A 24,006-nucleotide genomic window follows, 5' to 3' on the forward strand; every position below is an offset into this window, starting at 1 on the left:
GGAGTCTAGGGCCGGCAAAAAAATGGATTTTCTGGATATATTGTAGAAGAAAGAAAAAAGGAGGCCAATGTCTGAGTTACTGCAAAACACAATTTATCACAGATTCCAGACTTTGGGGAGCAGAGAATCTGCTCCGTTGTAATTATCTATAAAATAAATATGTCAAACTATAAACGATTAAAATACCCATATTAATCCAAAATGGCAACGCTGTGTTTATGTTTGAACTTTTACAACAGAGAAGTATTTTTTGTCAGAATTGTGATAAATCTAGCATCAACACTGGCAGACTCACGTCCTGATTTAAGTGACACTGCACGCTGATCCAGATCATGCTTGGATTCCAGCAGAAGAGACGCAGGGCTCCTGTTCAGTCCTGGTGTCAGTCCCCACAAATCCCAGTGGCTTAATTAGACAGAGTGTTGAGTGTGGGAGAAGTGTATTGGAGTAAATTATTGTGCCAGAGTGATCTGTCTCATATCCACTGCTACAACAAGTCAAGTTAGCCTGACAAGCAGTAATTAACTGTATTAATGAGAGATTATTAAAGCAGAGCAGGCGGATAGTAATGCTCATATTTTATTCTTGCTCTTCCAAAAGTACTGGCTTACCTATTAGAACAATGTACAGCTCTCAACAGGAGTCAGACTGCAGACCTCTCTCTCTCCTGTTGTTTCCATGGAAACTTGCTAGTAGATAGGGAGGGTGAAGAGGAAGTGGAAGACAGACCAAGACAAGTGGGGCAGTCTGACCATGCATGGTGCTAGGTCCTGTGGGAGAACTGGGAAACCTGCACTGTGAACTGAGCATCTCACCATCTTCTCCAGTCACAGCTTCTCTCCCTTTGTATTCTGCCTTTTGAACACATCTCAAAAAGAACAATAACTGAAGGACACAAGCCTCTGTTTCAGTACTAATGTGTTTTTATGGCAAAGTCATTACTACTTCCCTTACATATAAAGAAATCCGCAGAAAAACGAGGGATTACAATTGTGTACAAGGAACTTTTGATGTTCCTGAGTTGACTCTAGTTGGACAGTGGCAGCGTGGGACACATTGGCGCACAAGCAGCAAAGGCCCAAATGGCAAAATAAACAACAAGTCTGGGCTGTACCTTGACTAAATGTGTTTATCTTTAATATAATTCTGCAGTGGGAAAAAAGCTACCAATAACACTAGTAAAGCACTTAAGCACACAGCCTCCAGAGAGGATGGTGACAAAAGGATTTCTGGCTGGCACGTTGTCAGTCCCCCCCCCCTTCATCTCACCAGAGCCGTTGTTCACTGCAGTCCAATATCCAGAATTTGAAAGTTGCTGGTGATCTCCATCTGTCCTTTATTTGCTATAATTTTCTTAAGAAATGTACTTATAAAGCCAACAAATGTTTATTGTAAAGGTTAATCTGTGGTTCATTAAAAACTCCACTCCACAAAACATGTTTATGCTTACACTATTTTTATATAGATTAACAAACTAAATATAACATCTGCTGATGCTATCTTTACATGTGCTGCACAGATATGAGAGTGGTCATCATATATGTGCATGAAAGCAAATAAGGTTACCTTCCAAATTATTAAATATATGTATAAGGCGAACACACCTGTTTATAATTAGCTATGGCTGGCATGGGTTTTAAAAAGAAAAAACATCAATATTTTTAAGACCATGTTATAGCCTTTGAGAATAACTCAGCGCAATGCGTAAAACACTGTGTGAAAATGCATAAATGACAGATGCTACTTGCACTATTTACACTTTAGATGAAATATCCCACCCAGGATTCTGTCTACACGTTAACTTCAAAGAAAAACTATGCCTCTCATTTTTCCTCTCTCCTCCTATGCAGCCTTCTCTCCTTCCCTCTTCACCAGATGGCCTTTTTAATTCAAGAGCGTAAAGCCTGCCAGCCTCACACACACTTCAAACCAGATTGTGTGAAGGAATGGGAGGAGGGGGTGCGTGCGGGAAAATAATAATACAAAAACAGATAGCAGATGTGACAGGGCAAGAAGAAGAATAAGAGGAGTGTGGGCAGCACCCAAAAAGAGGGATAAGGGTAGGGTTTGAGAAAGATGCTATACAGGCGGATTTCTTTTATGACACTCATTTGCCCCAGGAGTGGAGTGCGGCATTAATATGGTAATATCCCCCCAGGCCAGAGCAAGTGTTGAACAGTGGAGGAGGTCTACAGTATATGCAGCTCTGGGCCTGGGGGCAGGCTGGAGATCCCTGTGGAATGACTTGGAGGATGGCTGAGAGGAAGCAGAGGTAATGGGAATCAGGCTTCCCTAAAATCACATTTCCAGCTGACAAAGAGAACGGACGTGTGTGGGGGGAGAAGACTGAAAATGGTGCGCTAATGGGAAAGAAGGCTCAAAAGTGCCCACACACTTACACACACATTACTGAGCACAAACAATGCATTAAGCTCAAACCCCGGAAACACCTGTGGCAAATGGCTATGATAGTTTGTTATTAAATATTTGATACCTGATTGAATTTGATAAATATTAAAGGACAAGGCTGTTGATACTCTGTGTTTTTCACATTTTCATCAAATCCCATGATAAGACAGAAACCAACAATCATCCTATTCCATAAGTCTTTACTGCGTATGCCTGACATTTCTGTATTATAGACCGCCATTTTTACTAAAACTATTCAGCAAGCAATACGATTTCCCTTGGTGACATAGAATTACCATGAACATGGCATTTGTGTATTCTGCAATGATTTGTAGTTGTGTGACCTGTTTTACTTTGATGTCGTTTTTATGTAAAGCACATTGTGTAGAATGTTATTATGTATGAATACAAATAATGTCATTAAAGATGGCTTGACTTGAACATGTGCACCCTCTATTTTTAGCTTATCTCAATACACTGTTCTGATGCAGTAAATATTTACTAGAGAACCAACAAGTGCAAATAATAATGGCTGGAAAAAGTCCCCATCAAGTGTACAATCGAGTCCTTTCTGAGTAATGTTTGATAATACAGCAGTTTCCAAAAGTTATACAAATGACTAAACCTCTTTTTTTCTGCATATATTGTCTGCATATATATATATATATATATATATATGTTTCGCTCTTCCAGGCAGAGAATCCTACAAAGACTTTGGACATTTCGTTTTTTGTCATTTTAAGATATGTACTTTTTCTAAGAAACATTTGGAATACCTCCAGCCTTATCCTTAAAAGACATAGTTTTCATCTGCATTACACTTTTCGAAACTAGGACATGAAAAAGGAGTGGTGATTAGAATAAAAGCAAAGACATCCTCACTTTCAAGAGGCTGGACTTGTCAGGAACATTTACAGGAAATGTTACGTGGATTATCTCTGAGAACAACAAGTATAAAATGTTATTGAATTAATGATGCAAGAAGGATTGACTGGATCGATATTACGCACTGAAGTTACATCAGTACAAAAATGAACTGTCTCCCAAAAACCAAGCGGCTGACCTTTTCTGATAAGGTTATTTATACAAGTAGCAATTAAAGAGCGAGGAGGTCTTAGAGGTTTGGATATTGGTGAGTAAATCTCATGGCATTTTTGAGAAGCAGCCATTAGGAAGTCAGTGTGGCAGTCTGCTGCGTCTCAGGACATGATGACTGCCACACAATCAGTAGAGATTGTCAACATATGGAAAACAAACCATATCATCTTTTATGTAGGCTTCTGTTTTACAAACAGCCCCCCCCCCCTCGCTCCACCTGTAAAGGGGATTCCCTTGCATGTGTTCACCGGTCCCTCTCCTCCCAGGAGCCTCATTCTGCCTCCCTCATCAAACATTCATCCTCCCTCTTTGTCTCTCCGAGATCATTACTGCAGAGCCTATGGTTGGCTGAAACACCATGATGGATGTCTGCTGGTTTTCTTTCAGAGGTTTGAATTGAATCCTTGCATTACTCATCCTCACACCGCACTGTAAACATAGAGTGGCCTGAAACACCAGATCTTTGGGTACAATCATTCAAAGTGTTATTCCTGGACTCATGTGATCAGACAGTGAGAGGTTTAAAGTTATTGAGATGACAGCTCACATTTATGGTTTCAGATTGCATCATTTAGATAAGAAACATATAAATGTCCTAGAGCTGTGAGGATTTCTTAAAGTAGAGGTTTCAATCTCTCTTAAATGAGTTCTTGCCTTTGCCAAATGAAAGTTAGAGTGAGTCGTGATGTGTTTTATTGAAAAACACCACGCACGATTACACAGTGCTATTCCACCTCTATTTCAGAGAGCCTTTCGAATTGCCTTTTAAAATATTACCCTTATTAAATTCTTAAAAAACAATTAAGTCACTTAGCTGATTATCTTTATCACAACTGTGGGGGTGTACACTAGGTGGGATATATAGGTGTTTTCTTAATCATATATTAAACAGTAACTCTTGAGGAAATAAAAGATAAAGATAAAATCCCACAGCAAGGACCTCCTTTCACAAAGAATGCCGATTAAAAAAAATGAAGAGCTTAAGGGTTTTTCCCACTGGGAGTCACTTAAGGGGTCAGGAGAAAAGTCTTTTCCGGCCCCAGGCTCAGGCCAGATCCCGCCTAGAGAAATAACTCCAATGTATCTGCTCACATCATAGACACCAAGGGGTTACTGAAGATATAGCTTTTATATTAAAGGGGCAACATACGACATTCAGGGCATATCATGATTAAGAGTCTGGGCTGATATGGCCTGCACAAAGCTCTCAGCGTGGACATGGCTAGCAGCGATGGTGCTTCAAACGTTAGTGCTGCGTTCACACTATGAGCGATCAAGACTGAGGCTACAAGTCTTTCAATGAAAGGGGAGACTGAAGTTACAAACTGACGCCGTCTCATGTAGCATGACACACTAAATCAAAGTTGGGCTGGACTCAACTTTCTCAGCTCTCTCATAACAAAGCAAAGAGTCAACCAATTATATGCTTTTATTTTCACCATCTCCAGCCCCTTCTCTCTCCCCACACCCGTTCCTGTAAACAAATGGAAGAAAAACATAGTGCTACTGCTAACAATATAACTTCTTTAAAGAGTGCTTAAGAGACAATTTGGCGGTGACCTGGTGACACTAGCTGGCCATGTCTGCTTTTGCTGGTGTGAACATAGCAAAACAGTGCTAACAATGGCAACAGTGCTGACAGAGCTGGCAGTGTTAACCTAACAGGAGGCCTTGTTAAATCAATGCTAGTTCAAAAAGAATAGCACTAACTTTAACAAACAGTACTCTTTGTAATACAGTTAAGCTGCGACCCCGTTTGATGATTCAAGAAACGTTGAGCTCAAGAGCTTTGGCAGGTCAGAATTATATATATATATATATATATATATAATAACAAAGCACTTGTATACTAATAAAGGACTGGCTTATCTAAAGCCAGTTGAGTAGCACTTGAGATGTTTTTGCTCTATGAAACCTGATGTACTTATATGATTCTGTTTTCTTCAAGTTTGTATTTTGTTGGTCGAACGCACTTATTGTAAGTCGCTTGGAAAAAAGCATCAGCTAAATGCAATGTAATGTAATGCCAGGCTCACAAAAGAGAAATCCGTGCCATAAAGTTCTAAACTAAGAGCACATTTCTCTGGAAAGTTTGTACCATCGTTTTGAATATGGATATTTCTTGGACAGAGGGGGAAGCCACACATCAGTGGTTGTGCCAAAGATAGGAAACATGCCGAGTTCTGGTCCTGAGATCTTTGATTAACAGCTCTTTGTTGATCAATTCTCACAATTCAAGTTATTGATAGAGCTGAGTTGATTGAACATACACAACAAATGTAAAATAGGAATGAGTCATTGGCAGTCGGTGCAGCAGAGTCATACGCACATCATTCATTCATTGTAAGATATGTTATGCTTTCAGTTGAGTAAGTCCATGCTGAAATGCTTTTACTTGAGTAGGAATGTGTGATTTAAACACATTTGATTTATCTTTGATCAGTACCATCTTCTGTGAAAAGTAAGCAGACTTTTTAAACTCACTAAATTCTCATGTTTTATGAAATGGGCAAAGGGCTATAAGAGTTATCAATAATGTTGGATATCTTGAACACACTAATGTATTATTTTTGAAGTCACACATATTGAAGTTCACTGATCTGGTTAAATTTAAAACGGCACAAATCATGTACAGAGCAAGACATAATCTACTTCCTAGGAAATTAAAAACACTGTTCATAGACAGAGAGGGTGGGTATACTTTGAGAGGAAATCTACATTTGAAACAACTCAAGGTCAGAACAACTCTGAGAAGTATGAGTTTAACAATCTGTGGGGTGATTTTATGGAATGGTTTGGAGCAGGAGTTCAAACAAAGCACAAGCATAATTCAGTTTAAAAGGATGTACAGAAACACTTTTTTGGAAAACTATGAGAATGAAGAGAGGTGATTGAAGATGAGAAATTATTGTATATGTATGTATAAATGTAAATGTAAGTAGGAATAACTTGCATAATTATTTAAAGGACAATCATTGATCAAGTAAGAGGTGGGAATGAATAAGCATTTGCTTCCTCCTGCTCCCTTTCAGACACATATGATTTATTATTATTATTATTAATATGAAGACTTTTTTTGTTGAATATATAAATATTATCATGAATGTGGATAAATACTGTATTTGAACAATACGGTATTCTGTTTTTCACATTTGTTATTTTTATTTTTTTAATCTGTTCGAAACAAAGATTGAATTGAAATGTACACTCTGAACATTCTAGTTCTCTTTTATTTTGTATCTTTCTTTATCCCTTTACCTTTGTCTTTTTCACAGCCAAACAACTGTCTCTTGTTGAAACTAAAGTAAAGATGTACCACATCCGATAAGCTCACAAAATACAAAACAGTAAATAAACAGCTACATTGACAGTGACAGTGACAGAGGGACTTTAAATACTCTATTAAACAGATGTCAAGAGTCTCAGGTGAACTGTAGAGACCGGGCTCTGTGTGATATGTTGCTGGCAGACTTCCAAATGTAACCACACCTGCACATGTCTTAGGAAGCACACGACCATAAGGAAGAGAAAGCTATTAAGCTGTCCTCTTTGATAGGACCAGAGTGATGCATCTTGCAGGTTGCTAATACAGTCCATATTAAGCACATTTCCAAACTCAATGGTTAGTTGGTCGTTTCTCTTTGAAGTTAATGCGTATTTATTTTGCTTTGTTAGTTCCAAAACTCTTCCAGCACCCAGAGTAATTAACAGGAATCCCCGTCCGCATGTTACACAGCACTGAGCACTCTTAGCATCAAGTGAGTAACAGGTGAGAAAGACTGCAATCAGGACTGAGCTGTAGCTTGTTACTTTTTTTGTTTCTGGCTTCAGATGATTGCAGTGGAGCTCAGTCTTCTTCAGTCAGCCATGACCTGAATAATTTACTGTAATCAACATCTTCAGCTGTGAGCTCCGGGCTCACACATCATTTCAGATTCTCAGTCGTATAGAAGGAGGATTTACAATGCTGACATATTCTATAGTGTAAGGAAAATAACATAACTGCATAATGTTTATTTAAACACTTTCTTTCTGTGTGACTATGTGTGGTGGGGGAGCTGCATTATGAGGGTTTTTTATTGTGTTTTTATCTGCTGAACATGCAGAACAGATTCCCCTGGGACTGGAGGAAGCATCGACAGTGCATTCTGCTTCCCTTAATGACTTTGTCCAGGATTAGCGACACGGCCTGTACATATTTGCGCCTTAGGGTGTTCCTTTATATTCCTAGTGTGTTTAAAAATCTATTTTATTTTAAACTCCTGATGACAGGATAAATAACGTATAACACAGGATCACTCCATATAGGCACACAGCTAGGCGATATCTCCCTGTTCCTGTGTTAAAGTGCAACAGCATAATGTTAATCGGTATGTATTTGATTCTACCAATCTAGATTATTCTCTAGTTCAAAGAGGAAAAAAATACAAAAATAATAGATGTTCATACATTGTCAGCATCGTCAAACTATTAAGAAATGACCCCGAACAATAGAAACCAAACAACAAGATAATCATCCTCTTCTCTCTGCACCCCGTAGCAGCAAACCAATTCTTAAAGTTGCTTGGCTTTTAATTCGGCTTTCTAGGTAATGTTTAGCACTTTTTTTTTTTATCAAATAAGGAGATTTGCCAAATGAGCGACATCGGAGATCTGTTGTTTGTTGTGTGCAGGCTCGCACATGTGTATGATTTTTGCAGTGAAGAGACATTGCTGTATGCAAAGATGATGTATAATGTGCTTATTATATGATGAACCCTATCAAAAGTGTCAACTACAACACTTATCGCATTGACAGGAAATTACACATCACGCACTAATGTATTTCCCCATCCCCGTTACTTCAAGATGACACAATATATTTTAGAGACTATAACGATAAAAGGTGATCTCATCTCCTCAAACCTGAATACACTACATTTCATTATCTAGAAACCAGCTCGTAGAAGTTCACAAAAATGCACCTATAAGTCGTTAAAAGCATAACACTCTCGAGACCAAACTCAACATCTCTTACCTGAACAGGGTTCTTCAGTTTCCAGCGCTGCCGTGGGAGGAATGGACAATGAAAACCCAACGCATATCCTGTTGAGGTGTTAAGCCCGAAACCCGCGTGGATGTGAACAGTGGAAATGAATGAATGAATGAAGGGTGTAGCTGCCTGAAGTTTGAACCGCGTGCAGCTGAGCCGAGTGTTATGAGCTGTCCGCGGTGCTGAGAAGAAGAAATATACACACAAACCACAAAGACGAGTGTGTCCGGATACCTGGAGGTCTGATCCTGCGTTTAAAAGTCAAATGTCCTAATCAAATGTAACTCACACCCACTTAATGGAGAGAGAAAAATGCGTTTCACTTTCTTGAGCATCAACTGTGAATACATGAAAAGATCTGCGAGACAGTGTCGGTTTGAAGGGAATTCTAGGAAAAGTCTAATCAATTCTACCTGTTACGCGAGCAGGCTGTGCCAAATCTTCAGTAACTGGCACGAGTATTGTCAAAATGATCTAGCTGCAGATGAGCCAGAAACCTGTGAGAGCCTCAACTCTCAGAAGCTTTGAACACCTGAACAAAGGCGAATTTGCTCTCAGCAAAAACAGTCCTGAGTCTCTCTCCTCGTAAACGTGCATTATGTAATTCAGATCCAAACAGAAATAAATCTCTCAGCCGCTTTGTTCTTGTTTGTAAGATGTTGGATCGGATGTGGAGACGCTTTAAGAGTCGCTCCCTATTTGTTCAAGCAGTCAGGGGGGGGGGGGGTATGCTGTATCAAAATAACGATTCTTAGGAGACCGATCATCTTCAGCGTCGGTAGTCTTACAAACAAGTTGTGACACGGCGCGGGAGAGTGTGAGGTCAGTCCCAGATGGCACAGCGATGCGCGCCGGGGCTTTAAGAGGAGAAGCTGCGACCCTTTTCCTCTGAAAGCAGCTTCAGACACGCATTGGTCGAGCATCTGCATTTTAATGTTCCGACTTCTCCCCCTATCCCTTTCGACGTGCAATGTAATGAGATTAATAATTAACATCATGGGAAGGCAATAATCTCCGCGCCCTCAAAGCTGCATGACATCCCTGTGGGTTTCACAATTAATTAAATCAGTTTTTGACCCAGTGTGTCATCGCAAGTCTCTTCTAGCCTGATTTTCATTTTTGCCTTTGGATAAAGGTTGTGATGGCGGGATTAAAACTGAAAGTGCAACAGACATGTGGCGAGGGCATCTGTCCCTGCAGACTGATCACACTGTACGGATACCAATCTCATACTCTAATCACTAATGTCCCCCAGAGACTGTTAGGTGACATATTATACAACTTGGTTTCTCCATTTTAGAATAAATATTACAGATTGTTCTGAGATGCTTGATTTCTGAATTGGACGCATGCAATAACGAAGCAGCGTAAAGATGGTGGGTCAAATTAGGAGTATGAAATAGAGTGTCTTAATAAACTGCTATACACCATACAACAGCTTTAATGCTTATTGGCATAGATTGTATCAACAAAAACCTATTATTTTGATTTGGCATCTTATGGGTTTTGTTCTCCAACACAATAGCCCTACCAATATTCAATTTGTACGTAACATACATATATTCTAGGGGTTTAAAATAATAGGATCCACAATGAGGCAATGGTTTATAATTTCATTTTTCTAAATAAGAATATAACAAACATTATGTACTGTGTTGGACATATTAAATGGGTCTCGTTTTCTTAATGCACACAATGTACAACAATATCAGTTTTCTTTTTTTTAAATTATTATTACTGCCGATTTTTATTCCATATTGGATTCCATTGCATTGCAATGTAAATACCGTTATATTTTACTATATTTTTTACTATTTAAATATTTTTCTAGTTCTCTACCTGTGTTTTTAATTCTCGTTTTACTTTTATGACACCAAGTCAAATTCCTCGTACGTGTAAACCTACTTGGTAATAAACCTGTTTCTGATTCTGAAACTAGGACAGAAAAAAGAGCTCAAACACATTTTACATTTCAGTACAATATGATGTATGTGTAATAAGCTAATACCCACCATTATGATGGCCTTTGCCAGAGCAGGAAGGATGTTTCTCTCTCTCTGGCTGATGGTGCTGGATTTGAATGAAAACATTTCAACTTATAGGTCATGATGCTCATTGACATGGCTAAAGAACGCGTGTGCCCATCAAACATCAATAGTCTGTTGGAGGCTATTCTTCCGTACTAACAGCTGATTAAATAAGCTGCGACACAAATGCCAGACGTCTCATTTAAACGCTGCTCCTGGCTGACAGAACTCAGAAACAATGAGATATTCTAATCATCTTTTTAAGAGTGTTCCCCTAAAGGCACCCGCATGCCACTCAAGAAAATATAAGAACAGCTTCGCTTAACAACTTGCACTGAAAGATGAAAAATGCCATTATTGGCTTATTCTTAAATATTTCTCCTTTATTCAGATTTTGAATTCCAATTTAAAAAAAGCAGTTGCAAGAGGCAGTCATCATATATTGAAAGTTAGAGTTTAATAAGTTATTGGGCTGTAACTTCTAAACAACAATGAGCCACCCACACCATTTGTTAGAGAGCTCCATCTCAGTTGGGATACAGAGAAATTAAATTCGTAAGAATTGTCTTGAGAGTAGGTAATGTATTAAAACGTAAAACCTTTTAAGTGTATCTATGCACAATGGATTCCTGTCAATTTTGTATCTGATTTCTTTATTACAGACAGAAAGACACCACCATACTGTAGCAATGTGCTGTACATGACTTCCAATGTCTCAGCACCAACAACCTACAAACAAATCACAACTAGTCCCTGGAAGAGAGTGCATTTTGGCTACAACAGAACTGTAAAGTGGTTCAACAGACCGACTATACAGTGGAAGAGAACAATATGCTAAAAGCAATTATCTGAGCATAGGGTGACAATAAAATGTTCTGTACAGTATCCAAAGGGAATAGTTTGCATCTCTAAATTGCATTTTAAAATCCTAGGCTTGGTGACTTTGAGGCTTCGGTGATGTTACTGGTGTTGATAAAAGTTTGTATGCCTTGGTCTTCAGAATTTCCCCCTGTGCGAAAGATATTCTCCATATTAGGAAAAAAAAGAACACACTGACATAGGTCCATCAGAAATCTGCACATTTTCACCCCACAGTTACTGTATATCAAAACACCAAAAGTGAGTAACACACCAACAAGTTACGACAAAACTCTTTAGGACAAGACCTTGAAAGTGGGGTACAATATCAACAGTCGTACACGGGGAACATTTGCCGTTTGATGATCCAGTTCATCAGCGTCCTTCCTTTTATGTTAATAATAAACTCTATTTTCACTTTGTATCTGATCGGGAATAGAGGGGATTCACAACGGATTATGGCCTGAAAGAAAGACGGGGTTAAATGAACTTTGCATTTCATTTGAGACATGTGGGTTTACTTAAAAAGACTTCAACAGATGGGGCTCTCTGTTTTAGTTCATATATAGGATTGAGGATAAAAAAATAAGAAGAGATTATAATATAACAAAAAGTACAAGCATCAGAAAGAGAATTAAAGGCGCAGAAATATGGCATGTTGGTCATGGCATGAACAGCTTTAGATCCACCAACAAGATTACATGACAGATAACCAGCAAGAACTGAGAAACTCTCTAGCGTTACACGGCATCTTCTCTTATCTCTTCAGCATCCTCGCCATCCTCCAAGGGCTCCTTCTTCTCAGCCACCAGTTCAACTGCTTCTCTCGCTCCATCTTCACCCTCAGGGACCCCCGCCTCTACCTTCTCCTCCCTCTCTCCTCCCGCCTCCTGCTCCTCCTGATCCATGTCAAGCTCTTCAAAGGACGAGCCGCTGCCCACAGACTCGTTCGAGCCTCTCTCGCTGTCGTCCCTGTGCTTAATGTCATCATTGGCGTCCATTACGTCCCTCAGAGGCAGGGAAGATACCAGGGAGGCGGCTGTGGAGGCAGCCAGCGACGTCTCTCTGCTGTCCCAGGGCACACCGCTGCTGACTGAACTCTCATCACTGTGGGAGTCTGCACCTACATCAACACGGGAGAGAGACAGAAACAATAGGCTCCGTGAGAGGGCAGAAACAAAACTAAAGTGATTGCATGCAAGGAAAACTCAATTAGAGGGCACGACAGGTGTTCTTGTGCTGATTTATTATGAGTTAATATGTTTACTCGTGGGATTCCCCCAGGAGGGATTGTAAATAAGTTAATGCAACCTTCACAGTTCAGAAGGGAACCCTGAAAGACGACAGCGTCACTCAGGGAGCAATGGTGCATTCACATGCTCCTCGGATGGTCCAATATCCAGGGGGTGTAGGAGTCCATCTTCCTAGCCTAAAGGGTAATGTGTGAACAACATTGGCACCACAAACAAATGTATGCTCAGAGCGTTTGAACAACACCATCTCTGTTCCATCTTGAGGGAATGATCACTTGAACTTTCATAATCTTCCACCAAGTTTCATTACATCATGCCAGAAGTTTCTCCGAACACCTGCTGACAAACAAACAAACAAACAAACAAACAAACAAACAAACATGGGGAGGCAATAAAGTGTAGGAGAAAAAAAAGAGTAAAATCACAGCGCCCTTTGTTTTTTGAGCCTGCAGTGTGTGAGAAACTGATCAGAAGATCTGAGCTTTCCTGGTGCAGAGGTCATAAGTTCAGACATATAAGAGGATGCCATAGAGGGCTTGGTGCTGACCTCAATTTAGAAAAGGTACAGGAAGTAATAAGTGGGCCAGAATGGGGATAACATGCTCTTTTTGTTTAGTGTCGGTCAACAGCAGTTTACATTAACATCAGGATGTGTAATACATTCAAGTTGATCCAAGGGTGTAAAGATGTGTGTGAATGCTTCTTCATTCTTTACCATCCAGCGGGGCAAAAAACAATAGTTTGCATTTTGAAACTTCTTAGCATCTCAAAGTTAACCAGACCTGTGCCTTTAAGTTACTTCATTATAATGATACTACACTTACTTCCTCCAGCTTGAAATCGGTTATTAAAACTCATCAGCAGTCCAAGCAGAACTCAGAGAAACAAGATTATTAACGTAAAAGAGAGAAACGATACTTTATTCATATAAGAAAAAGAGCCATGTGAGTAGTTAGCAGAGGCAGAGCTAACGGAGAAAGTAGTTGCTGCGGCCATCTGCAGCACACAACACATATCTGATACATCATCACTTCCAGTAGCTTAATTGATGGAGATTTCCTCACCAGCATGATCAGCTTGCTAATGCTTTCAAATTCGAATTGGCCTTTGATCTAGGAAACTCTGTTAGCGAAAAGCCATTCATTATCTCCAACTACTGTTAATGTGAGGTGTTTCTGTGTCAGCCAAAAATGTTGTGTTGTGAGTAGAACATTGTTATTGCAGGAAAAGCCAGAAATATGAAAATCTTGACAGGAAGTATGAAATGAATTAGTGTTCGTACAATAACCAGCACTCTGTGTCACGTAGGTCGAAGTTAAAGACAACTGAAATGAGGAATACAAAGGAAATGCATGAGGCTTTGTTTTCTATGCAGAATATGAATCAAGACTTGTAATTGTAAGGGGAACATCACATCACCATCATGACACATATGACTCAGCGAGACTTGAGAGGATGTTTAGTTAAGACTGCTAAACACCTGGGGCCTCATTTATAAACGGTGCTTACGCTGAAAAGATGGCGTACGCCAGTTTCTACGCAATGTTTGCGATTTATAAAAAACAAACTTGACGGGAAAATGTGCGGTCCTCCACGCAAACTCTGACCCACACTACGCACAAAAACGGGAGAGACGAGAAACTGCGACACCGTTGGCAGAAGGAAGAATGGAGAGAAATATGTGGGAATAATAGCATAAATAAAATGTTACCTCATTTATCACATATGAAGAATTCATTTTCACAAATTGATTAAAGCCAATCTAAAAATTATTTAACAAACGCCTGTTTGAGACTCCTCAGTGCACACAAAAACATAACTTGGAGAAATAAATAAATACGGAAATGTTATTGATCACCCCTCGATTATGTTCCCCAAAAAATGTATTCTCATAAATGATGCGGTATGCAGAAGGACAGAATTACTTTAAATTGATGCCGTTTTGCTTTTCTCTAGGTTGTATAGATACGAGCATGGTTTTATATACTATCATTCAGTGGCGGCTGGTGGAAATTATTTTAGGTGGGGCTATTGTAATGGTGAATAAACCACACGGGGAACATTTTGAGAAATGACCCCTTAAATTATGACTTCTGGTGATGCTAGAGATATGAGAAGACTGATCAATACCTCCATAATCTTCAGTGTGGTTAGCTATGAATCTTCCAAAACTTCCAAATACCTTGTCCTGGACAGTTTCTACAGTAAACTGTGCAACAGTACATTAGGCCCACACAAACTGCAGAACACCGGTTCTTTGGGAACACTCAAATGATTTAGTTCCCATTTAAAATCAGGAGACTAAATACGGACATTATATGCAGACACAGACGTGGTTCAGAAACATAGAAATATTAGAAAACAGACCATTAAGGCAACAAATCTAGTTTGATGGATGCTGTCAAAACTCAACTATATACAATAATATGTGTGTGTGTGTGTGTGTGTGTGTGTGTGTGTGTGTGTGTGTGTGTGTGTGTGTGTGTGTTTATTTATCACAGGCACATAGTATCTGTCCCCGGTTGTTTGAAGAGCAAGCATGGGAAACAAAAAACAGCGTTTACCTGTTTGCATCCAGCTAGTCACACGCAGTTACAATCACACTCCCTGTAATTGACATAATTAATAGATAGTTTAGCTTCTCACCATCATTTGCTGTGGCCCACTGATGTTAACGGCCGTAACTGAAAGGCGAACGCAGATAAAGTTGAGCTCGAAAATCCTCCAGCAAGTCTCCGGTTTGGGAACATTTTGGTTTCGCAGTTACGTACAAGGATGACGGACAAAGACAGGTGGACCGAACCAAAGCTGTTCAACTACAATTGGTTACGCAGCTGGCAATACATCAAACTTGCACACTCATTTGAAAAGGCATCACCAGAACGTGAATATCACCGGTACCACAAGAAAAAAGACTGAAGTGCAAACCCAACTCCCACTAGCATTTAAGCCTCCACCACTCGCAACAAGTTCAGACCGAGCCAAAGCTATTACAAACGCCTGTCCATTGTAAATAATAATTGTTATGTTTTTTTTTAGTAAGCTGACATTAAGTAGCCTACTGTTAATATCTATACAGGTTTTTAATTTCACTCCTCTTTTAGCTGACATTTAGTAAATGCAGGTACATTTTTAGCAGCTATTCATACTAAATCAGTTGTCCCTCCCGCTGGTGCCAGCACCAACAGATCCATCTCTAGACTTAGCAGCCCTGTCCCCCCATAAGTGTTATATTTTCACAGCTCAGTGTCAGTAAATATTGTGCAGTTAGTATTGGACTACAAGATAGATGCAAGCCTGTACAGGTAGAGTTATTTAAAGCATAAATGAGTCGGTTGGGTTCTGGAGGTGTGGTTACAGCAATTGTGCTTGGTTGGCGTGGCCTGGGCCTGGTGGTGGGGCCCAATGTGATATTTCCATGGGGCCCAAAATCCCTGGCGTGTATGGCCAGAGGGCAGGACCGATAACACATGTACTACCCAATAGCATTGTGAGGCTGAACAAAAGGACATTTTGACTATGTAAATGTAGTCTTTTAAAAAAACAAAACATTTACTGACTTTTTTAGGATAGCTTCAAGCAATGTTGTAAAATTACAACCGGGGGCCTTACAGGGTTAAGGGCTATTGTTTATTGATATTTACTTTAAGATGTTTATTCTTAACCAATAATTTCATTTAAAAACTCTTATTTAAATGATGTGTGTGTGTCTCTGTATTCCTGATGATACACTGAGTGAATGAGCTCATAGGGCTGCTGATCACCATAAGCTAAACAGTCTGTATATTGCATTACATTTGTATAATGTAAGCTTCGTTGATACTTTGCCTGCGGGAATACGGAAAAAATAGTTGGATATACTGAATATTGCGCCGCATTTCGAGTTGATTGTGATTTACAAAAGGGAAACCGCACGTTCTATGCCGGTACGCAGTGTTTTATAAATCGGAAAATGTCTGAGCGTATTTATTTGCTTTGTCCTACGTAAGCAACCTTCCCACGTGAATCCTACGCAAGGCTTTATAAATGAGGCCCCTGAGCTCCTCTACAACCCAAAGCATTCATTTGGTTGCATCTTAGAATGTATTTAATTTATTATCTTAATAGTTAATTGTATTTCACTGTACAATATTTAACCTTATCTCTGTTAGGGAATGAGTCCTTACCCCAAGTGAAGGAGTTCAAGTATCTCGGGGTCTTGTTCTCGAGTGAGGGAACAATGGAGTGTGAGATGGGCCGGAGAATCGGAGCAGCGGGAGCGGTACTGTAGTCGCTTTACCGCACCGTTGTGACGAAAAGGGAGCTGAGCCAGAAGGCAAAGCTCTCTGTCTACCGGGCCATTTTCGTTCCTACCCTCACCTATGGTCATGAAGGATGGGTCATGACCGAAAGAACGAGATCGCGGATACAAGCGGCCGAGATGGGTTTTCTCCGCAGGGTGGCTGGTGTCTCCCTTAGGGATAAGGTGAGAAGTTCGGTCATCAGGGAGGGACTCGGAGTTGAGCCGCTCCTCCTTCGCGTCGAAAGGAGTCAGTTGAGGTGGTTCGGACACCTAGTTAGGATGCCACCTGGGCGCCTCCCTAGGGAGGTGTTCCAGGCACGTCCAGCTGGGAAGAGACCAAGGGGTAGACCTAGGACCAGGTGGAGGGATTATATCTCTTCGCTGGCCTGGGAGCGCCTTGGGATCCCCCAGTCAGAGCTGGTTGATGTCGCCAGGGAAAAGGAAGTTTGGGGCTCTCTGCTGGAACTGCTACCCCCGCGACCCGACCACGGATAAGCGGGAGAAGATGGATGGATGGATGGATGGATGGATGGATGGATGGATCTCTGTTACATTGCACTATTTTTTAATACATTTTGTGTCTTCAAATCTTATGTCCTATAAATGATATGTTGCATTGTTGGAGGAGCTCGGGATCTAAGATTTCCATTGCCATAACCACACTGTAGCTACTGTGCACATGATGATAAAACCCCTTGAAAACCCTTGAAACCTCAAGCAGAACACAAAATGCCAAAACGTGCTCTGCAAACAAAATTATTTTATTCAATTAATGACTCTTACGCTATCGCTTTGATAACCTTGCCCCTCTGCTTATTGTATAATGTACTGGCGCTTTTTATATTTGTGAAGGAATATATCTCATTTGGTTAAAAATGAAAAGCCTAGATATAAAATCTTTTCAACCAATAACATCTGACACGAGATTACTTGACCATCCCAAAGGACACTAACACACTATTGTCCGAGCTATTTCTCCTGCTGCTGTCACACTAGAAATAAATCTCATCCACACATCAAAGTGTGTTTGTGTAGTCTCCGGGCTCCTCCATGAAATCAGTCTTTCCTTTTCATTCATTGGAGGCTCAACAGCACTTAGCAATCTAATTATCACATCCAGCAGATCTGATCCTGTCTGCAGTAAAGACAATCATATATGGGAAGTCCATTTGGTTTATTTATAATATCTATTCATAGGCCTGTTGATTAGCTGGCAGGTTCAAACAAAACCAGGAGGGATGGTCTTCAGGGGAACAGGTCTGGTGTGAATGTGATGTCATTGAGAAGTTTAGTTAGTATACATGCACATAGGAGTCTACTGACTTCCATGTTGCAGTAAAAGGACTCTTTTTGCAATACAAGGGATGTTATGTGAAATAATGGGCCTATTTAGGGTAATCGGGTGGACAGCCCCCCAAGGAAGAGCCTCAACATGCTGGACAACTTCCCCCCGCCTCTGCAACAGAAAGTCCTGAAATTGGTACCCTGGTTGAAGCCAGCTGTGCCTCTAAAAGTCTTTTGGATAACATTTGCCTAAATGAGCTGCTAAATTGGGCCCATTGGGATTATTAGCAGAGAATCAAGGTCTTGTTCTTCCAACTGTTTGGAAGAGAGGTAATTAAAAACAGATAGGGCTGAAGCATGCTGAGCATAAGGAGCATCAGAGCCTGAGAGGATGGGGAGGGAAGTGCTACAGTAAAATGTTTAAACTTTAAACACAAGTTAAGAGGTAGAAGGATCGTCTTGTTTACAGATTAGAGCTGGAAGGAAGGAGAATTTAAAAATAATCATAAAAGTATTGCAAATATATGTGTTACTATTGTTGTTATAGTAAACATTTGTTTCAGTCTAAATGTGGCAGAGATATGCGCACATCCTGATTAACAGTTGGTGGCACTATTTCTCCAGTTGGATGCCATTGAATCAAATGAATTGAAAGAGCAAAACTCAAACAGAGCGAATCAATGTGGAAAACATAATATAAATTCGGCATCTATGTTCGTTTCATGTATTCATTTGAAAAATATTATGGTATCTCCCAAAAATGACATTGGTGTTAGATATTACCTTCTCTTTTGACCAAACAAATGCAATTTACTCAAAATTAAATAAAAGAGTGCTTCTTAATCTGGCAGAGCTGGCGTAATTGAGCCGGCGCCCCCTCTATCACTTTGGACCAGTCATAATCTCATCAAAATCATAGTGGTGTTAGTTCATCTCCTCTAGATATTATTACTTGATAATAATTGCGTAGGAATAGTTGATAGCTCAAACGGCGAGGTCGTGGGCTCAAGGAGAATAAACAATTTATGACATTTTACTGTACTGTGAAATTATTCAAAGCAACTAGCTATGGTTTTTCCGATATTCACAAAAGTTGCTACATACATAATTCAAATGATTGTGAACATATTTAAAATTGGCTTTCATTAGCCCCACCCATCTGGAAGTTGGCTATTATGAATATTGTGCGATTGTCTTGTGTTTTTAAAGTTATTTCACAGGCCACACCTCTCTCACCGTTATTCAGATTGACTTGGCATTTGACCCACATATCCAGCTGAATGTGCTCTACAAATCAAATCAAGTTTTATTTATATAGCACATTTATAAACGATTTTTGGTCGAGCCAAAGTGCTGTACATATAATAAAAATAGCCTACAGTAGAGACACTTTACAGCAAATACAACAGCACAGATTGTTCAGAATATCAGTATGAGAAAAACGACACCCTCTGTCCTTAGACCCTCACATCGTACAAGGAAAAACTTCCAGAGAAAACCCACAGTTTAAAGGGAAAAATGGGAGAAACCTCAGGGAGAGCAACAGAGGAGGGATCCCTCTCCCAGGACGGACAGACGTGCAATAGATGCCGTGTGTAAATCAAAGAGATAATACATTTTACAGCATATAGACCGAAGTAGGAAATGCATGTGTCTGTAATAAGAAAAGGCACCGCAGGGCCCCGCCCATCTGGAAGTCGGTTATCTTGAATAATGTGTGTTAACGCGTGTTTCCTGTATTTTCAGTGAACTTGTACTAACTCTTCCTAGAACGTACTTCTGTCATGGAATATTCAAAAGCTTAAACGACGAGGTCATAGTTAAAAGAAGAAGATTTTTTAAAGGCCCCACCGTTCTCAACGTTAGTCCGATTTACTTGAAATGTGTCACACATATCCAGCTGAATGTGCCCACAAGGCCTCTTCTTCCTGGAAGTCTTCCATTGTGAATAATTTGAGTTATTGAGTTACTTCCTGTATTTTTAATGATCTTTTAGAAACCCATCATAGACATTTTTTAAAGTTTGGAAGGGATAACTGCATGTCAAATATGATGCAATAGCAGCATGAGGACGTCATAGGTCAAGGCAGAACACACCATTTGATTTATATGTGTTAACTAAACATTATTTGATCTTCTCCAATTTCACAGGCTTGATGAAAGGCCAGCCATGAGGTCATCCAGGCAGTGATGTGGAGCTTTATTCGTAGCGTCGACTTGAGGCGAAAAGTATAGCGCCACGGCAACTGGTGCACGTGCCACCGAGCACAGGGGGGCGAGGGCCCGTTCAACGCTGCGTCAATAGTCAATAGGGTTAAGGCATGTTGCATCAACTTTAACCTAACGGCCAATTCTGGTGGTTATACTTCTAACGTTAGATCAATCACTTTAATAGAGCATTATAACCCGATGCTGTGACATTATACGGTGTTTTAAAACTAATAGATAGACAATTGGTAGGGCCTATCTACAACTACCCGTATAAAATGCGTTGTTTAACAAGCCTGCCATATTCTGTAAGGTTGTAACTCAGATGGCTGCAATAAGTCCCCTGTGGTTTTCTTTGGTAAAGGATCATTAAGCTGTGTGGAACTTGAATACAAATGAAGCCCACTGGCCCATTTTACACTGAGGCTGGTTTGTGTCCTTAAAAGATTAATAAGCTTCAAACAGTGGCTGCTGTGATCACCAGATTATCATAAAAGTGTCCTCATTTTGTTTGGGTATATACTTGTACTTGCTCTCAGTGTGCTGTGACGGTAGAAAGAGGACAAATACTCAGGCACAGGCAGAGTTTATGAACAAGACGGTATATAATGTAGACAGTGGAGCACAAGGATAATGGCAATTATCACAGTTGACGGAGCTGGATTTCCTCCGCTGGCTTGTCAGACAAAGCTCAGAAACACCGATTGATCTGTCTCTTGTTACCTCAGCTGGGGAACAGAAACAAAAACACAGGTTCTCCATTTTTGGAGGTGACTATTGAGGCCTAAATATGATGTAATGCACAAACACAGAACCAGATAACACACAGGTTTACCAGCCATGACGTAGGAACACTGCACGCATTCATACAGCCTCACACCTGCTTTCACAATGTATACCCCACCTGACTCTGCAAAAGCTGAAAATGCACACCTCAACAAGAAACAAGAGTTTCAGACATTTAACAAAACTTTCTAAAGCAACAGACAAGAGTTTACATCTATTGTTTACAAGTTGGTACCACAAACACAACAGACAGTACAGCTATATAAAGGCTGGTAAAAGTACAAACTCTATTCTATAGCTCTATTCACACACTAGCGTCTTCTCAGCTCCTTTTTGACAATAAAGGGGCTTTTTAAAAGTTTCCCAGGTTACTTTACACGGAGCCTAAAGCTGTTTAACTACGACTCCCGATTTGTGCTTTTACCACTATTCGTTCTAACGTGATAAACAGGAAATTGGCTTTCACGATGATTTTGTAATACTCTAGTAAATGCCTTTAGTTTAAACCATCAGGGGATCTTTTTCAGGATATTCTTTTTGCCTGACACAGTGAGAGGAAAACCTTTAGCTGTCACACCAAAACTCCCTTCAAGACGCTCGAAGGAAGTCAAACCGTAGATACAAACGTTTCCCTTTAGGCCTGTCAGACCCCGAACCATGTTCCTCAGTTATACCCTGAATGCCAAGATTAGGGATGCATTAAGGGAGGTGAAAAATCCTTACCTGATTGTGTGTGAAATACGCTTTAATCAAAAGATTGTAAAACATGAAGACAAGACCTAAATCACCATAGTTAAATGTTTTTCAAGCACTTCAGTTTTTCTCACTAACCTTCTCATTTCGTATAAAAGCAAACCATAATGGAAATGTTCCCTTGGTCTTGAAATGCTGACAAAGTATTTTAAAGATGTGAAACGCCTCAACTCTGGGTTCAAGAGAGAAAAGAGAAAAGAAAATCACTTGAACCAAAGCTGACAACTGTGCCATTTCTGTCTGAAAAATAGCCTCGTTCATTTCAGGCAACACAAAAAGATCTGCTTCAACCTGATCGAAACATGCCAAAGACAGGCAAACATGTACAGACCATATAAGACCTTCTTCCATAACACATAAGCTGTGTTTACGAGGGAAGTTAAAACGGGAACCTGACCCAAGTGTACGGCACGATATAAATCCACCCACCTCCACCCACTCTGTCCCTTCGCACCAACAGCATTTACTTTCTCTACTGATTTGTACAATGACAAAGTCAATACCGCCATGCGTCCAGCCTACAGGTGCAGCGGGTTTGAAAGAGTGATAGCAGCAGAGAAGACATTGCGCTTGAAGACACATACTTGTAGTGACAGAACAATTACAGAGTCTCCTATATCACATGTCCTCAGTGATCAGGGGCAGGAGGGGAGTCAGTGGGATGTCACACAAAATTAAAGCTGTCACATATTTCCTCTTTGTTTGCTTCTCACTGACACAAGCTGTAGCATCAACGGAGTGGAAACCTCTGTTTCTATCAACACGCTTCAATGGACTGCAATTAGAGGGCAAAATACAAATTATAACTTCTGTTTCAGTAAAATAAAATGATCTTGTTTGGTAAAGTTTACCGTCTGCTGCAGTGAATTATTTCCTTACTAAAGGAAAACACTAACAAAATGATTACCTGTGATGTCAGTTCCTCTGTCTTCATCAGAGTCCTCTTCTTTAACATCTGCTTTAACCTCCTCCTTCATCTCTGGAACAAAGAAGTCTGTCTGGCGGGACAGTGGGACCATGTAGTTGATGACATCTGAGCCACAGATCTCTATAGTTGGGAATGCACACAGCTTCCTCTCCTGTGGAAGAAAAGGACACAACATGGAAAATTAGATGTATAATGTTGGGAAAATACTGAATGTAGTCTTCTTCAGAGTAGCACATGATAACAAAGGCCCTGCGTAGCTGTGTACGTAACAGGATGTATGATTACCTAGAAGAGCGTCAGGACACACCGTTTTAGGCATGATAGCTATGTGACAACGATTAACATGATGATTCAGCCTCTATGGAGATAGACATATGATCGTCATGTGTATTGCTTATGCAGGCTAATCTGAACTAAACATTGAATACTGATTTGAACCGGTATTCTGCATCTTGTGACTGTAACACCCTCTCTTGTATATAAGCATGTCAAGGACACTATTTGGGGAACTATTTGTCACACGCAACCTATGTGTGTGATGATAATAAATACATGTATCCTGATATTGAAGACCAAGCCGGTGACGAGTGATATTTTCTTAACATATAACGAGAGACATTGTGGCTTATTTTGTCTTCATTTGTTCACATACGCACATCCCTGAAGGGAATTGAAGTAAATGGAAGTTATCACACCACAGCTTTACTTTGACAGGTCTCTCCAATTGAGGTTTTAAGCGCTCATAATCACAATGTGCTGGAATTAGAAAAATTAGACAAGCATGTGAAATATTATACTGCGACTAGCGTTCAGTTATAAAAAGCAGAATGGCCTGATCAGTCGGGTAGATGTTGTGCAGTGTGAAAGATGCTGCTGTTCTGCTCGATCAAATGCTTCCCAAGATGTGACTTATGAAAAGATCGACAGCAAAGATAATTGTGATGTTGTACGATAGGCACAAAACTTCCGACAAGCAGAAAATATCAGACATATGTAGGTTGAAGATGTCTTCACTTTGCTGACATAACACTATGTCTGTGGCACATTAATATGAATATGTTCATCCATGCGAGTCCATTCAAGTTGCA

The 24,006-nt window shown here is 40.1% G+C and overlaps 2 protein-coding genes across 2 annotated transcripts in view; both read right to left on the reverse strand.

Moving 5' to 3' along the window:
- The window catches only part of grm2a (glutamate receptor, metabotropic 2a), a 31,337-nt gene extending 22,121 nt beyond the window's left edge, over positions 1 to 9,216 (reverse strand). The window contains exon 1 of the mRNA XM_034082145.1: positions 8,525 to 9,216. The gene's annotated coding sequence lies outside the window, so the exon portion shown is untranslated. The remainder of the gene's footprint in view (positions 1 to 8,524) is intronic.
- A 1,982-nt stretch (positions 9,217 to 11,198) lies between these two features.
- tex264a (testis expressed 264, ER-phagy receptor a) overlaps positions 11,199 to 24,006 on the reverse strand; it is a 98,949-nt gene continuing 86,141 nt past the window's right edge. The window contains exons 3-4 of the mRNA XM_034083571.1: positions 22,898 to 23,069; positions 11,199 to 12,547 (exon numbers count right to left, since the gene is read on the reverse strand). Of these exons, the coding sequence (XP_033939462.1) occupies positions 12,165 to 12,547; positions 22,898 to 23,069 (555 nt within the window). The 3' untranslated portion in view covers positions 11,199 to 12,164. The remainder of the gene's footprint in view (positions 12,548 to 22,897; positions 23,070 to 24,006) is intronic.

The sequence above is a fragment of the Pseudochaenichthys georgianus genome, chromosome 5, assembly GCF_902827115.2.
Source record: "Pseudochaenichthys georgianus chromosome 5, fPseGeo1.2, whole genome shotgun sequence".
Lineage (NCBI taxonomy): Eukaryota > Metazoa > Chordata > Actinopteri > Perciformes > Channichthyidae > Pseudochaenichthys > Pseudochaenichthys georgianus.